A 15,623-nucleotide genomic window follows, 5' to 3' on the forward strand; every position below is an offset into this window, starting at 1 on the left:
ATTTCTATATTAACTCTCTTCCCTTGTCAGTACAAGTTTAGTGTTAGTTCAAATGGGCTTTTCTAGCTTTGTAGTTACTTTTATTTTTTCTTGTTCTCACAAATGACTACTCTGTAGTTTTACACATGTACAACATTAAACATGATTATTCTGCAGTTTTTTACACATATACACTTCTACATATGCTTATGCTGTTAAATGTTATCAAAACAGACTCTTAAAATGAACAGCAGGCTTCTGCCAGGCCTAAATATGTCTCTGCTCCCAACAATGTGATCCCAGAAGATATCGTAATCCCAGGCATAAACCATTTTAAATTTGGCTAGAGAACACAGCGAGCCATCTGCCCCTTTCAGAGCTGTTTGGTAAAACTGTTTTTATTCCTTGAGTGACTGAACGCCATTGTGGGAAGGGAATACCAGACTGCAGTGAAGCAACTTCACTTTGTATCAGCTGAGGATCTAGTCCAAGGTCTTTAATGACCAGGAGAGTATCTTAATGTCAGACACTATTTCTGTCGTTTACTATGTATCGTTGGTGTGTTTGGTGCTGTACAGTACGTGGAGGGAGATGCATTTCCTAACTTCAGAGACCTTACAGTATAAATTTTACAGACAGTACCATTCAGGAACACAATACACCTTTTGGCCAGAGCCTGGAGGGTCCAGTCTCAGAGCACTTGAAGATATATGCAACTAAGTATCACTGACCATCTTTGCAGAAGTTCATTTGAATGATGATAGAATAATCACTATTTCTCCACCTAATATGGTATATCTAATTTTTTTTCATGCAGATTCTGCATATTTGCCCAGTGCATCTTAGATTTCATCTCTTTGGTTTTGTTTTCAGTGTTAAGGGGATTAAATTGACAATATAGATTACTGGATTTGCAGTCTTGTCAGTTGGTCCTATGTTACTATAGTTTGAGTTTTGCAGTGCCACATTCCTCCACCTTCTCTGATGTTCAGTGTTTTCCACATGGTTGTCCCTGAAACTAAGTTACTATTATTTTACTTCCATAAACAATACACCTAGATCAGCAGTAAGGCTTTGAATATTTCATTTTAATTTTTAAATTACACATTATTTTGGATTTTGAATTTTTACCTAATTTAGTAAATTGTCCTGGCATGCAAGGCTTTCTGAAATAGATAGTGTGATGTGGCAGGTGTCTGTTTTGGGGTTGATTGCCTGTAATGCCTCCCCTTTTGGAGGAGTCTGCATGTGAGACTGATGTTTATCATAGGTCTGTGCTGTTTCTGAGCCTTTACCATACTACCTGAAGAAATCAAAAGTGGGTATTTTTGGTGTAGTTTATCATAATTTTAGTCCTTGTGGAAATACAGATTCATAGACTTTTTCCTGCTCTCTGCCTTACAGTATGGTGCTTTTTTCAGTCTTCCAAAATTACTTCTTGAAACTGCCTGGCCAAGATGCTCTGCAAAAAAGATGTTTGCTCAGTGTCTGGGCCAAGCGCCCCTTGAAATAAATTGTTTCTAAGCCTGACATGGTTTTATTAAAATCTCATGTGCATCTTTTATTCCAGCGCTGCCACCCAGAGCCCAGTAAGAGAATTCCCTCCTGGAGTGGGCGTCCAATCTGGATGGAAAAGATGGTGCTTTGCAGGGTGAAGGTTCCTCACACCTTTGCTGTCCATTCCTATACTCGTCCCACCATATGCCAGTACTGCAAACGTTTGCTCAAGGGCCTTTTTCGCCAAGGAATGCAATGTAAAGGTAGGAGTTCAGTGCTCTACAGGAGTAAGATTCATTTCAGTGAATGTTACAATATTTAAACATTTTAAAAATGAATCTCATTATTTAAAACAGCAGCTTTATTTAAAACAGAATTATATATTTAAGATAATTGCAGTTTTCATGCTTTGCTCCATTCAAAAAGGTGTATTAATTGTTTGTATAATTTGTGAATAATGTACTTGAATAATAAGTTAGTTCAAATGTAGTTCAGCAAAGAAGGTAATCCTCCAAGGATCATTCTGAATAGCTCAAAAATATTGTGGAGGACATTCCCTCCTTTAAAAATCACTTGCATTTCAACTAGAAGCTTTTAAAAAACAAATACAAAAACTCTTCGAGGCACTGTCAAGTATAGTACTTAAAAAGACCTAGATCACATTTTTCCTGTTCCAGTTTAGTTTCTTTCCATTAGGTGCACCTGTGTTTATAGGGAGAACATCTTAACATATCTCTACCTCATTGTTTGTATTCTCACATCTTTGATTATATCACCACAGCTCTCAGAACATGGCACATTATCACATTCTTTCTCTATTGACTCTGCATTAGCCAAATACCAAAACACTACAGACTTTACTTACTCAGTGTTTCATTGCTTTGTTTGTATAAAGGGGTTGTCATTCACTGTGAGTGCATCCTCAGCCCTTCTGCATTTGGCCAGTGTGGGGCCGGGGACCTGGGCCCGCCCACTACTCCAGGTCCTAAGCCAAGGACCTTGTGGCTAGTAGCCACCTGCTGCTTCCTTCACTACTATCTATTGCAGCATTCCTTGGGCTGCTTTCCACTATGTCCTATCAGCTTGTAGGGTCCCCAGCCTGTTCCCTGTTTAAGCAGGGTCTCTCCCAGGCCTCCTTGCCCAGAGAGTCCATAACAATCTCTGCCCTGTTCTCTCAGGTGTATTCACCTGGTGCGCTTCTAACAGGTCTTTGGCCCTTCTTGTCAGGGCTCTTTCTCTGAGGCCTCTGTGCCTGGAGAGCTTCACAGTCCTGCTCCTGGGCAGGGTTTCTCCCCAGTCTCTGACCTGTGGAATTTCCCAGCCTGCAACTGCTCTGTCCAGTTGCTGCAGCTTTCTCAGCCAGCCAGGAACAACATTCTTCCTCCTCTAGCTCCAGCCAGCAACTGAGCTGTCTAGGTCCTGCAACTCCTTTTATATGTGCCTTCTAGGCTCTGATTGGCTGCCTTCCCTGCAGCCTCTCTAGGCCACTTGGCCAAACCCCACTCTCTTGCCTTTTTCTGGGGCAGGGTGTGGTAGGACTGCAGGGCCTTCCAGAGGGCAGTACACCATCACAGTTTGTCACAGAGAGAGCTAAAAAACTCAGGGATGAATCTTAAAAATTAACATAGAAAAAGAATATTTTACAATCTGATGGACATTTCTGCCTGGAGTATACCAGAAGGTCAGATTTGGAGGCTAAACTGTTTGGTCATGTTTTAGTATATTTGAGACATGTTGCTCAATAAAGCTTCAGTAATCCTGTGTTTAAATAGCTTTTGTTTAAAAAATTTTCAGTTTTGTTTTTTCCCGTCTGTTATGTAAAAGTAACTGTAAAATTGAACACCAGACATCGGTAGGTTCCTTTGCAATGGGGAGAGTTATAACCTCACATCTTTCATCTCTGCTGGTATTACAGTGTGGAAATTCTAGGCTGCATCCAGGATTATTTAGGATTTTGAATCTCTGTCTTGTTGTATATGCACTGTTGATATGTAATTGAGCACAAAGCTTAAAAAGACACTTGAAACTTTATTTTAACCCTTTTGAGAGTGGAAATGATTGACAGCAGCCACTTCAAAGAGAACTGGTCTTAAATCCATCCAGACACATGGAATTCCTCTATCCCCAGTTTCAGTGAAGTAAATTTCAGTAGATACAGATAGCAAAAAAGCATAGAGAAGTGAGAAATGAGCATGAAAGAAGAGAGATGAAAAATAAGATGACTAGCATTTCATGCAGTATGACCCTTTCTTCTCAGCTCCTTATTGGGATTCCGAGCACCTTTATCTTTCCAGCTCCTTGAAAGTAAACGAAGAAACTAACCTTGTTCTGTAAATCTTACTAGAAACAGTCCTGGAGAAAAGGGACAATTACTTTGTTGACATTTGGTCACTCTAGGTGCTCAGAAGACTAAATAAGGAAGTAGTTGGATCCAGCATTTAGCTACTTAGTTTAAAAGGTAGGAGACTGAGCTGTTTCTGTTTAATCCTGAGGAAGTGAGAAACCCCTGGTGATTCCTGCTTCATGTGGGCAGCAGCAGGGAGGGCCAGATTGTTGGTTCAAAACCAGTCCTGGAGACAAAGGAAATCTTTAAGCTGTGGTGACTGTATTGAAGGGAGAGATATCATGGCCTGGTAGCAGGGGGAAGTCTTATAACTTTGATGGGTGGTGAAAGACTTGGTGTCATAGTGGCCATGGTGGTCGGAACAAAACTTTAGTCCCATAACAGCAGCAGAACAAAGGGTAGGGAGGAGACAATCTTTGATCCCAAAAACAATGGAGAAAAGGGAACTGGGGATGGAGAAGGGAGAGTATGAAAGAAGAGAACCAGAGCAGAGTAGTAAAATCAGGATTAAAAAAACAAAACAAATGAGAGAGAGACACACACACACAGAAAAGAATAGTATATTTCTTGGAGAGAGAAGAGATGAAAGGATAGTCATAGATGCCAGTATGATTTAATGAATTGCAGTGGAGCCATCTCAGCAAGTGACTTCGTGACAAGATTGTTGACATGTTTTCTGGCTTGAAGTTGGTTGAATATCTTGTTGAAAATAATGTGATAGTTATTTCAGAGGCTCTTTCTGGTATGAGTAAAACTAAACTATATGTAATGACGTGGGTTTTTTTTAGATTGCAGATTTAACTGTCACAAACGTTGTGCATCTAAAGTACCTAGAGACTGTCTTGGAGAGGTGGTGTTCAATGGAGGTAGGAAAAACATGTTTTCAAATAGTGAAATATCTCTGGAGACATAACAAAATACACAAACCTTATTTTTATTACTTTCTGATCCTGTCAACTCTGAGTATTTTAAGGCTAAAGTGTATTAAATGCCCTTTTCCACTCCTCCTTTTTTCTTCCTGGAGAAGAATTAGTCCCTATGAGGTAATTGAGAATTAAAGGTTTGGTTTTAAGACGTGTCTTTCTGGTAGTTTAAAACTTACTTAAAAAATCTTGGCAAACTCAGTATACTTCATTTGATATTTCTCTTGAAGTTAAGAATTAGGAACATTTTTTCATGTCCAAAAATGAATTTAAATTATGATCAGTCTATTCAATGTTTTTCATGAAGAACAACTTTCTTTGCAGAAAAAAGGACCATTTTTAATGGGGTAAAATGGAAAATTGCATAGGGAAACATTCTCTCTTAATAACACATTTTAATGGCCAGTCAGCCAAACAATACTTTGTAATGTGCTAGTAACATTTCTGTATGTATCTGGAGAAAGAATTTCCATTAACTTTTTAACTTGTTGGAGCTTTGGTTTGTTTAATGGGACTCTATTCCCAAAGGGCTTGGGGGGAAGTGTCATCTCTTCCTAAATTCTTGAGGTTTTGCCCTTTCCGATACCATTTTTCCCTTGGCTGTCCTGACCCATTCAAAAGGGAGGACATAGGCTTGATTCTCCATTCTGTCTGAGCTTTGTGAAGATAAGATGGAGAGGGAGAGTCATAGATGAGTGATTGTATCTCCCTGGTTCTGGGCCACCTGGCAACATAAGTGAAAGCTTCAGGGGAGCAGTTTTAATTTATGCCAGTGAAGAACTGAGTGTGTACAAACTCTGTTCTGTAACATCTGCCTTTGGATTGTCCCCAACACCCCCCTCCTCTGTATGCTGGGGTGGAAGGTCAGCTGGCACAGGGGGAAACTTTCCATTAGTGGAGAATTCCCTTGAACAAGGAATTGACCATCTCTAGCCACTTGAAGGCCATTTTCATTACTCACAGCATATGTGGTACAAAATAACTTTAGCAATACCCGTGAATCCAGACCATAGAATTTTGCCTGTAATTTTCTTATGAGGACTGTTTTGGCCCGACCTCCCTAACCTGGCATGATGTGAAATGAGGCCTGCAATATGTATGTTCTTTATACTCTTCTGCATCAATACTGAAAAAATATAGGGCTCTTGAATGGTTTCGCAGGTGTGATCGACAGTCTTTTTGTTTGTCTGTGACTTGATTTTTGTGTGTGTGTAAGACTAGATCAGAGGGGAGAGTTCTATGACTTGTCATTAACTTAAGATAATTCTATCTGTTGTTAGAACCTTCTAGTCCAGGCCAAGATTTGGACATGCCAATGGAAGTTGACAGCAATGAAATAAACAGTGACGGTAGTCGGGGTTTGGATGATGCAGAAGAACCTTCTCCTCCAGAGGACAAAATGTTCTTTATGGACCCTTCTGATCTTGATGTGGACAAAGATGAAGAAGCTGTCAAAACTATCAGGTAAGCAGCAACAAAGATTGTTGTGCTACAGACATTCCATTCCCCAATACTGTATACTAAAACACAGTTTTTTGCAGAGTTCCAAATTTGTTGTTGCTGGTCAGGTCTTCATTTGCACAGTTTTACAGAACATTCAGTCCCAAATAAAGCTGAAAACCAAGTAAATTAAAAGCCTAGATATATGGTGGGATTTTTTTTTCTTGCAAAAGCTGCTGAACTGTGACTGTGAACCTGGAAATAAATCAGCTTATTGAAAAATGGCTAGAACTACAGATTAGTCCAGGGGTCTCAAACACGCAGCCCACCAAGCTCCCCCCACCTCGCCTACCTCTGGGCCAGGGGTGGGCAAACTACAGGCTGCAGTTGAGATTGCGTCCCCTGGTGCTGCGAGCCCTGCGCTGCTCCTGGCACCACATCCCTGCTCCCGGCACCACTGGGGTGGGGGTGCACAGAGAGCTCTGTGTGTTGCTCCCAGGCACTGCCCCCTGCAGCTCCCATTGGCTGAGAATTGGGAACTGCAGCCAATGGGAGCTTCGGGGGAGGTACCTGGAGGAGCGGCAAAAGCAGTGCACGGAGCCCTGTGTCCCTCCTCCCCCAGGGGCAGCAGGGACGTGGTTCCGGCCACTTCCCGGAGCAGAGCGGCGCAGGGCTGGGGCCTGGACAGGCAGGCAGGGAGCCTTCCCTGGCCCCGGTGCGCGCTGCTGCAACCCTGGAGTCGCTCTAGGTAAGCGGTGCCAGGCCGGAGCCCGCACTGTGTACCCCTCCTGCACCCCAACCCCCTGCCCTGAGCACCCTGCACCCCCTGGGGTCTGGGAGGGGGCGGAGTTGCGGTGGGGACTTTGGGGAAGGGGCTGGAATGGGGGCGGGGAAGGGGTGGGAAGAGGCGGGGCAGGGGTGGGGCCTCATGGAAGGGGTGGAGTGGGGGCAGCCGGGCAGGGGGGGTGTCAGTGATGTGGCCTTCAGGCCAATGCACTAGTCCTCATTTGGCCCTCATGGTCTTTTGAGTTTGAGACCCCTGGATTCATCAATGGAAAATGCCTTGCTGACCAAGATCTTCATGCCTATTTTATGCTACTTGACCTTGGACCAAATTCATTCCTACTGTAAATAGATCTAAATGGCTTTAGCCCTTGTGTTTTAATTCCTTGTGAGCTGGACTAAAGGAGATGATATTTTAGTTTTTGTAGTTTAGATTTTGATGTGAGTGTTGATTTCTCTGTGTACAGCTTGTATACCAATTGTCTTTACTTACATAAAGTGGGGGGTATTGACAGTTTGAGAGGAAGGATTTGGTATCTGATTTGATTGAAATTAAATATCTTCTTGGTCTTGAATAGGGCAATCATTATCCAGTTTGGGTTAGTTTACTTTATTTTATTATGTAATTTTTAAAAATTTCTTTATTACTTTGAAAAGTGTCAGCTGGATTCTCTCAAGCCTTGTTTGCAAACTATTCCCACCAGTGCTACCACCACTTTCTGGATGGGACATTGGTGGTTTTTACTGCATAAACCTGCAGATTTAATTAATTCATTTATAAAAATGTTAGAAGCAGCCAGAGCCTTGTCTGCACTTGAGCTAACACTAGTGGGATGATTATTTTTTTGGTAAAATTGTTTAGTGCAGGCATGGCTCAAATGAAGAAAGTCCATTTCTGGCCAGGTGGACAGCTTATGTCACATGTGTACAGACACAGATGACCAGTGGAATAGCAGTATTATGGAATAGTGTAATAAGTGGAACAGAATAACAGTACATAGGCATTAGTGATACTATTTTCTGGTTGTTGGAGGAAAAAAATGACCACTTCAGTTAATCTTTAGTGAGATGGCATTATTTCTCTAGTCATTCTAATTCCAACCAGGCATACCTTATCTTCAATTTTGTAAACATATCACTCTGTTGTAAATGCTTTGGCATTTGTACTGAGGAAGCTAGTAGCAGCCTTGTGACAACGTGTTGCAGCTGAAAAATCCTGCTATTCAACTGGATGATCATTATGCTAGTGACATTCAACTTATTTAGAAGCTGACCTTGTCAATCAAAGAAATAGCATTTATAGGTAAGAAAAGATGTCTGTTCCTGAAAACACACAGTATAGTACTGGTATAATTGTCGTCAAATTTTAATGGTTTCTGATTAAATGATAACCTTTTTTAAAATTTAGTCCATCAACAAGTAATAATATTCCACTAATGAGGGTTGTACAGTCAATCAAGCACACAAAGAGGAAGAGCAGTACAATGGTGAAGGAAGGATGGATGGTTCACTATACCAGCAGAGACAACCTGGTTAGTAACTTTAAGTTTCTTCATATATCTATTTTATTTTAAGGGTTACTTGTTTAAATCAATAAATTAATTTCCCTTTTGTTTTAAAAAACTGGTTTAATAATGTATTGACGTCCTTGTTTAGAATTTAATTTGAATATATTTAGATGTATGCAGTAACAATATGTCTAAGGAAATCTAGCAAGACTCAATTCCCTGTTTGCTAGCCCTGAAATTATCTAGGCTTTCTATCAACTCCATAAGGATGTATTTAGTAGCAACATCTATGTATCTTTCTCTTATATGGGGCCAGATTGCATTTTCCCATCCTACAGTGGCAAGATTCCTTAAGGGATTCATGTTTTTTCCCCAGTTTCTCCCTTTTGAACCTCAGTAGACTGTTAGCAGAGTTGATGGGCCCTTAGCAACCTGTTCCCTGTGCCACCTGTTGATGAAGTTTGCTTTTGTAGTAGTCCTTACATCAGGTCAAAGGGTAGAGGAGAGTCTGGCTCTCATGATACGTTCTCCTTGTTTCAAGATGATGGGGGTCAGTCTCCAAGTTTTCCACAAGGTTGTCTCAGAGTTCCAACCAATCCATTCACCTCCCAGTTTTTTCCCCCCTCAAATCTCACTCAACTCTTGGGGAAGCTAACCTTAACTCAGGTGTTGTAGTAAAGACGCTAAACTTTTACATCAACAAGAAAAAATCATTCAGTAACATACCCGGACTATCCATGGTGTTTGCTGATAAGAGTTAGGGGACGACTTGTATTCTCACCAAGGGTGTCTAAGTGGGTCTTCAATTTTATAAAAACAATTATGGGCTAGCCAAGTTAGATTCCACATTAGCACTCATTCCACTAAAGACCAGGCAGCCTCTGCTACCTGTTTGGGGAATGTCTTAGTACTTGAAATTTTAGGGTAGCTACAAGGAGCTCTATCCACATCTTTGCAAGACACTACTCTTTGCCAGAGGCTTCCAGATTTGGCTATCCTGCAATCATTTTTTTAAGTAGGACTCCTGGTACCCACCTCCAAGCAAATAGACAGCTTTTTGTTAGTCACCAAGAATGGAATGCAGGTGGACAATCACTCAGAGAGAACAGGTTTCAAAGTAGCAGCCGTGTTAGTCTGTATTCACAAAAAGAAAAGGAGTACTTGTGGCACCTTAGAGACTAACAAATGTATTTGAGCGTAAGCTTTCATGAGCTACAGCTCACTTCATCGGATGCATTCAGTGGAAAATACAGTGGGGAGATTTACATACACAGAGAACATGAAACAATGGGGGTTACCATACACACTGTCCACACAAGAGATCCACTTCCGGGACACTACAGTGCTAATAAGCGATGGTCACATAAACACCACCCTATACCGGAAACCTACTGACCGCTATTCCCACCTACATGCCTCTAGCTTTCATCCAGACCACAGCACATGATCCGTTGTCTACAGCCAAGCTCTACGATACAACCGCATTTGCTCCAACCCCTCAGACAGAGACAAACACCTACAAGATCTCTATCAAGCATTCTTACAACTACAATACCCACCTGCTGAAGTGAAGAAACAGATTGACAGAGCCAGAAGAGTACCCAAAAGTCATCTACTACAGGACAGGCCCAACAAAGAAAATAAAAGAACGCCACTAGCCATCACCTTCAGCCCCCAACTAAAACCTCTCCAACGCATCATCAAGGATCTACAACCTATCCTGAAGGACGACCCATCACTCTCACAGATCTTGGGAGACAGGCCAGTCCTCGCTTACAGACAGCCCCCCAACCTTAAGGAAATACTCACCAGCAACCACGCAACAAAACCACTAACCAGGAACCTATCCTTGCAACAAAGCCCATTGCCAACTGTGTCCACATATCTATTCAGGGGACACCATCATAGGGCTTAATCACATCAGCCACACTATCAGAGGCTCATTCACCTGCACAGCTACCAATGTGATGTACGCCATCATGTGCCAGCAATGCCTCTCTGCCATGTACATTGGTCAGACTGGACAGTTTCTACGTAAAAGAATAAAGGACACAAATCAGACTTCAAGAATGATAACATTCAAAAACCAGTCGGAGAACACTTCAATCTCTCTGGTCACTCGATTAGAGACCTAATCTAAAAAGTGACAATTCTTTAACAAAAAAAACTTCAAAAACAGACTCCAATGAGTGACTGCTGAATTGGAGTTAATTTGCAAACTGGATATAATTAACTTAGGCTTGAATAGAGACTGGGAGTGGATGGGTCATTACACAAAGTTAATACTATTTCCCCATGTCCCCGTCCCCCCACCCTTTCCTCAGACGTTCTTGTCAACTGCTGGAAATGGCCTACCTTGATTATCACTACAAAAGGTTTTCTCTCCACCCCCCCACCCCCCCACTCTCCTGCTGGTATTAGCTCATCTTAAGTGATCACTCTCCTTACACTGTGTATAGTAACCCCCATTGTTTCATGTTCTCTGTGTATATAAATCTCCCCACTGTATTTTCCACTGAATGCATCCAATGAAGTGAGCTGTAGCTCACGAAAGCTTATGCTCAAATAAATTTGTTAGTCTCTAAGGTGCCACAATTACTCCTTTTTTCAGAGAAAATAGTTACCATATACTAACTGTGGTTCTTTAAGATGTGTCGTCCACATGGATTCAATGAACCATCCTCCTTCCCCACTACTGCAGTATCCTCCTCTCGGATTCTGTATCGGCAAAGGAACTGAGGGATGGTTGGGCTTTCTTAGCCCTTAATACCCGTGGGTGGGAGCTGTGTAAGAACACCTAGGATGCAGGTGTGGCCCCCACAGACACTGCTAGCCAAAAGAATCTGATCTTGCCTGCATGGAGCACATGCACCATGAGTGGAATCCATGTGGACAACACTTCGAAAAGAACCACAGTTACCATAGGGTAAGTAACCATTCTTTCCAGTTTGTGGAATGCGTCTGTTCTTGAGTTTTAAAAATTGGCGTATGTATCCCAAAGTACATACTGCTTCATGCATCCAGTGTAAACTGAAAACTCTAGCAGCGGTAGCCTGATGTGTGCAGTATATCATGTGTACCATAAAACCACTCTACATTAAATTTCTGGAAACTGAAGTTTTAGCAGTTTTGTTTTGTTTGTGTCTGATGATCCTCTGTGGTATGTCTTGTAGAGAAAGAGACATTACTGGAGACTGGATAGTAAATGTCTTACGCTATTTCAAAATGAATCTGGAACAAAATATTACAAGGTAAGTAATAATACTCAGCAGTTGTATAGCACTTTACTTGTTACTTTACAAACATCCAGTTTATTCTCAACAAACCTTTGAGGTAGAATGATAAATATTATCCCTGTTTTATAGATCAAAGCTGAGGCAGAAAGGTTGTGATTTGCCAAAGGCACCAGATAGGAAGAGCTAGGACTAGAACCTTAGGAGCTCATGCTTCCCATTCCTCTGCTTAATCACCTGGACTAAATGTCTCTCACTTTAAAAAAAAATATTTAAACGGTTATTTAAAGGCGTGTTAGCTTAGCATATGAAGTTTCTTAGCAGTTATTGGATAGTTTGGCTAACTGGTGATACCCCATTGTAGATGTAGATTGTGTGTTGTACAGTTGGGGCTGTAGCTTAGAATCACAGCAGTGTAGGGCTGTAAGGGACCTTGAGAGGTCATCTAGTCCAGGTCCCTGTGTTGAGGCAAGATCAAATATACCTAGACTATCCCTGACAGGTGTTGGTGTAACCTGTTCTTAAAAAGCTCCAGACATTCCACAACCTCCCTGGGAAGATTATTCCGGTGCTTAACTATCTTTACAGTTAAAAAGTTCTTCCTAATATATAACCTAAACCTCCCAGGCTGCAGATTAAGCTGATACGACATGTCAGATTTTAGAAAGAGAATGCATTGGAAAATAATTTTTCTTTTGTAAAAGGTATTGGTAAATAAATAACTATGAAAGTCTCAGGGCCTTGACAAAGAGTTTAACATGGATGATGCTCAACTTTATTAAGGGATTTTTCACTCCATATTACTTCAGTCATCTGCTCTCATTTCTGTAACTTGCCAGCTCAATCACTTCTGACAGATGGCTTTGTTAAAAGCTGGGGTCTTCTCTTACTATACATGTTGACTGTAAATGTTCACATGGGCTCCTGTATTTACTTTTAAGTTCCTAAGATAAAACTGAAATTGTTCTCTGAGGAGTAATTAACCAAGATTAGTTAAATGCATTTCTTTATTCTCATCTTGCTGTGCAGCCCAATCAGTAAATAGTCAAGGCTTGCCAATAATTCTAGCAGGTTATTAATATAGTAATACATTTTGTAGCGAAATGCTCAGAATGTGTTGATAATTTAAGCAGAAATTTTTCCCCTCTTGCTGAGCACATTCAGGCTGTGTCCAAATCTTGCAGTTTCTTCCTCCATAACATCTCTAAGATCCAGCTTCTTCTCTGTGCATTCAGCTAAAATTCTTGTCCAGGTCCTCCTCCTTCCTATCTGGAACAATGCAATCTTCTCCTCTGAGACCTCCCTGATGCTCAGATTGCCCCATTCCAGTCCATTCAAAACACAACTGTTAACATTTTCTTCACTCGTTGCTCACATTATGTTACTACCTCTTTAAAACCCTCCACTAACTCTTACTTTTCTACTATTTGAAGGCTTTTTGTCCTCACCTTTAAAACTCTTCACAATTTGTCCTTCCTACTTATCCGCTCTTGCCTCTTATTGAGTGACCCTCTCCTCTCACTACAATGCCAGCCTAGTTCACCTGCTTGTCCAGTTTTTTACAAATGTCTTTACACACGCTTTCCCACACGCATGGAATGCTGTCCCCTAACTGGTCCATAAACTTACAACTCTCTTTCTTCAAATCTTTCTCCAAGTCTCACTTCTGCCATGGTACTATGGTAATTTGCCAGCTGATAATGGCAAGGTAGAATGCCAGTGGGATTGTCTAATATTTATATAGAAGGGAATTCTTTAGTTTTTTGTAATAGTGTATGTAACTTGCTTGGGTAACCACATATTCTTAGCACTGTTGCCCTTGTCCTTTGTCTCCTATTCCTTCTTGTTTTGGTCACGCTCACTTGTTGTATCTTCTCTGAGCTGTAAACTCTTCATAAAAAGGATTGTGTGTGTATATTCGGGACCTAATGCAATGAAGTCCTAGCCCAAATACAAATAATACCGCTATTTAAAAAAATAAAACACAGTCCTATTACTAAGAGCCTGATCCCATGATGTTTACTTAAGCTGTGCTCCCATTTAAGTTAATGATGTTTCTGTTTGGCTTGAGAGTACTGGATTGGGCCCTAAATATGTATGGAGATAAACAACAATGTTGGAAATCTCTCTGGGCTTGTATATAGCAGTTTGGAAAAATTGTGGAGTTTGTAGCAATATGAAGTTTGACATTATCAGAACATCCCGTTCAGTAACTGTAATGACTCTTAACTTCAAGAAAGAAGTTCCAATATGTTATAGCTACATGTACGTTTTCAATTTTTTTAATGCTTCATATTTTTCTTCAGGAGATCCCACTTTCAGAAATTCTCCAGGTGAATCAGCCTCGAGATTTCTCAAACATGGTGCAGGGCAGCAACCCACACTGTTTTGAGATCATCACTGACACCATGGTATACTTTGTTGGCGAAAATAATGGCAACAGCCATCACAGTCCTGTTCTTGCTGCCACTGGAGTTGGACTTGACGTAGCTCAAAGCTGGGAGAAAGCCATCCGTCAGGCTTTGATGCCAGTCACTCCTCAAGCTAGCGTGTGCACTGCAGCAGGACAAGGAAAAGATCACAGTAAGCAGGCAGACAAGGCACTGTTGTTCATATACTGAAGCTGTTACTGATTTAGGCTCCAGTTCAGTAAAGCATTTAAGCATGTATTTAAAGTAAAGTATTCATGTAAATACTTTGTTGAATTGGGGCCTTACTTAATTTTTAGACACATGTAGAATTTTATTTTAATTGTGAAAAGAAACCTTTTCACCTGTTGTAGCACCAAACAGTAGTTAAGAATTTGTTGTCATTTCTATCATGAATGCATATTACAAAACCTTTATTGTAGGACTGTAAAAGTCACACGTAGCTGATGCATTTAATACAGATCATGACTAAAGTACTTCTTTTAATATAAACTTTAAAAAAAAATGGGTTGTTACTTTAAGTGAAATTTCTTTAAGTTTGTGAGATTTCAGATACTTTGTGGTACTGTCCCCCTCATCCCTTTCACATATGTAATGCCTCTTTGTAGTTATACCCTAGCTGTAAGAACAAGGAAGGGAGCCGATAATGGGATGTAAATACTGTCAGTGGTGGGATGAACTCCTTCTGCACTGAAGTTGTAAAAAGGCAGAAGAAAGGCACCACCCTTCCTTCTTCACCCTTCTTCTTCACACAGCGCATCAGATTCACTGTCCCTGGTGTACTGAACACCAGATATTCCAGGTCATTCTCTCCAAGTACCTCCTTGGAGTCTGTTGGCAACAGCATTCATACTGTTACCCTGCTCAGGCTTATGCCTCCACACTTGAGTTCTCCCTCAATGCTGTCCACTGCTGGGGCCCACCTGCTCCTTCGTCCGCCTATTGTTGTGTCACTAAATTTGCAAGGAATCCTGGGATAAATTAATTTACCCCTGACAATATCAAATCCCTACCTATTCTGTGTAGGTAATGATATCGACAGCAGAGTGATACTCAGATGCTGCCCTCAATCAATGAGTGAAGGTATATTCTGAAAACAAAATATGCTCTCAAATTAGTGTGATGTATATCTAGCAAACACCATATTGGTATTTAATTATGGAGAGGTATTGTTTCTGTGAAATGTGATTGGTTACTATAGCTGTTTTACCATTCTTTTAAATATATCTATCATCTTCTGAGCTTTAACTCTAAGATACTAATATAGGCAGAAGCCCTTTTTAGTATTTAAAAAGCCAAAAGTAATTATTTGTAATCCTTTTGATAACATGATATATCCTGGAAACCAGTGACTTCAGTGCAGTTGTTAGTTAGTGAACATCAGTCTGACTATAGACATTAAAATTGTCTATAAAAGGGACATAGATAGCTTAACAACTACATACATCCATCAAATCACGTGAAAAATCCTTAGAAATTTGTTTTCT

General features: G+C 40.8%; 1 protein-coding gene across 1 annotated transcript in view; it reads left to right on the forward strand.

Moving 5' to 3' along the window:
* The window catches only part of PRKD3 (protein kinase D3), a 78,104-nt gene that overhangs the window by 42,599 nt on the left and 19,882 nt on the right, over positions 1 to 15,623 (forward strand). The window contains exons 6-11 of the mRNA XM_048843635.2: positions 1,550 to 1,739; positions 4,609 to 4,686; positions 6,024 to 6,207; positions 8,375 to 8,498; positions 11,648 to 11,725; positions 14,014 to 14,290. Of these exons, the coding sequence (XP_048699592.1) occupies positions 1,550 to 1,739; positions 4,609 to 4,686; positions 6,024 to 6,207; positions 8,375 to 8,498; positions 11,648 to 11,725; positions 14,014 to 14,290 (931 nt within the window). The remainder of the gene's footprint in view (positions 1 to 1,549; positions 1,740 to 4,608; positions 4,687 to 6,023; positions 6,208 to 8,374; positions 8,499 to 11,647; positions 11,726 to 14,013; positions 14,291 to 15,623) is intronic.

The sequence above is a fragment of the Caretta caretta genome, chromosome 3 (genome assembly GCF_965140235.1).
Source record: "Caretta caretta isolate rCarCar2 chromosome 3, rCarCar1.hap1, whole genome shotgun sequence".
Taxonomy (NCBI): domain Eukaryota; kingdom Metazoa; phylum Chordata; order Testudines; family Cheloniidae; genus Caretta; species Caretta caretta.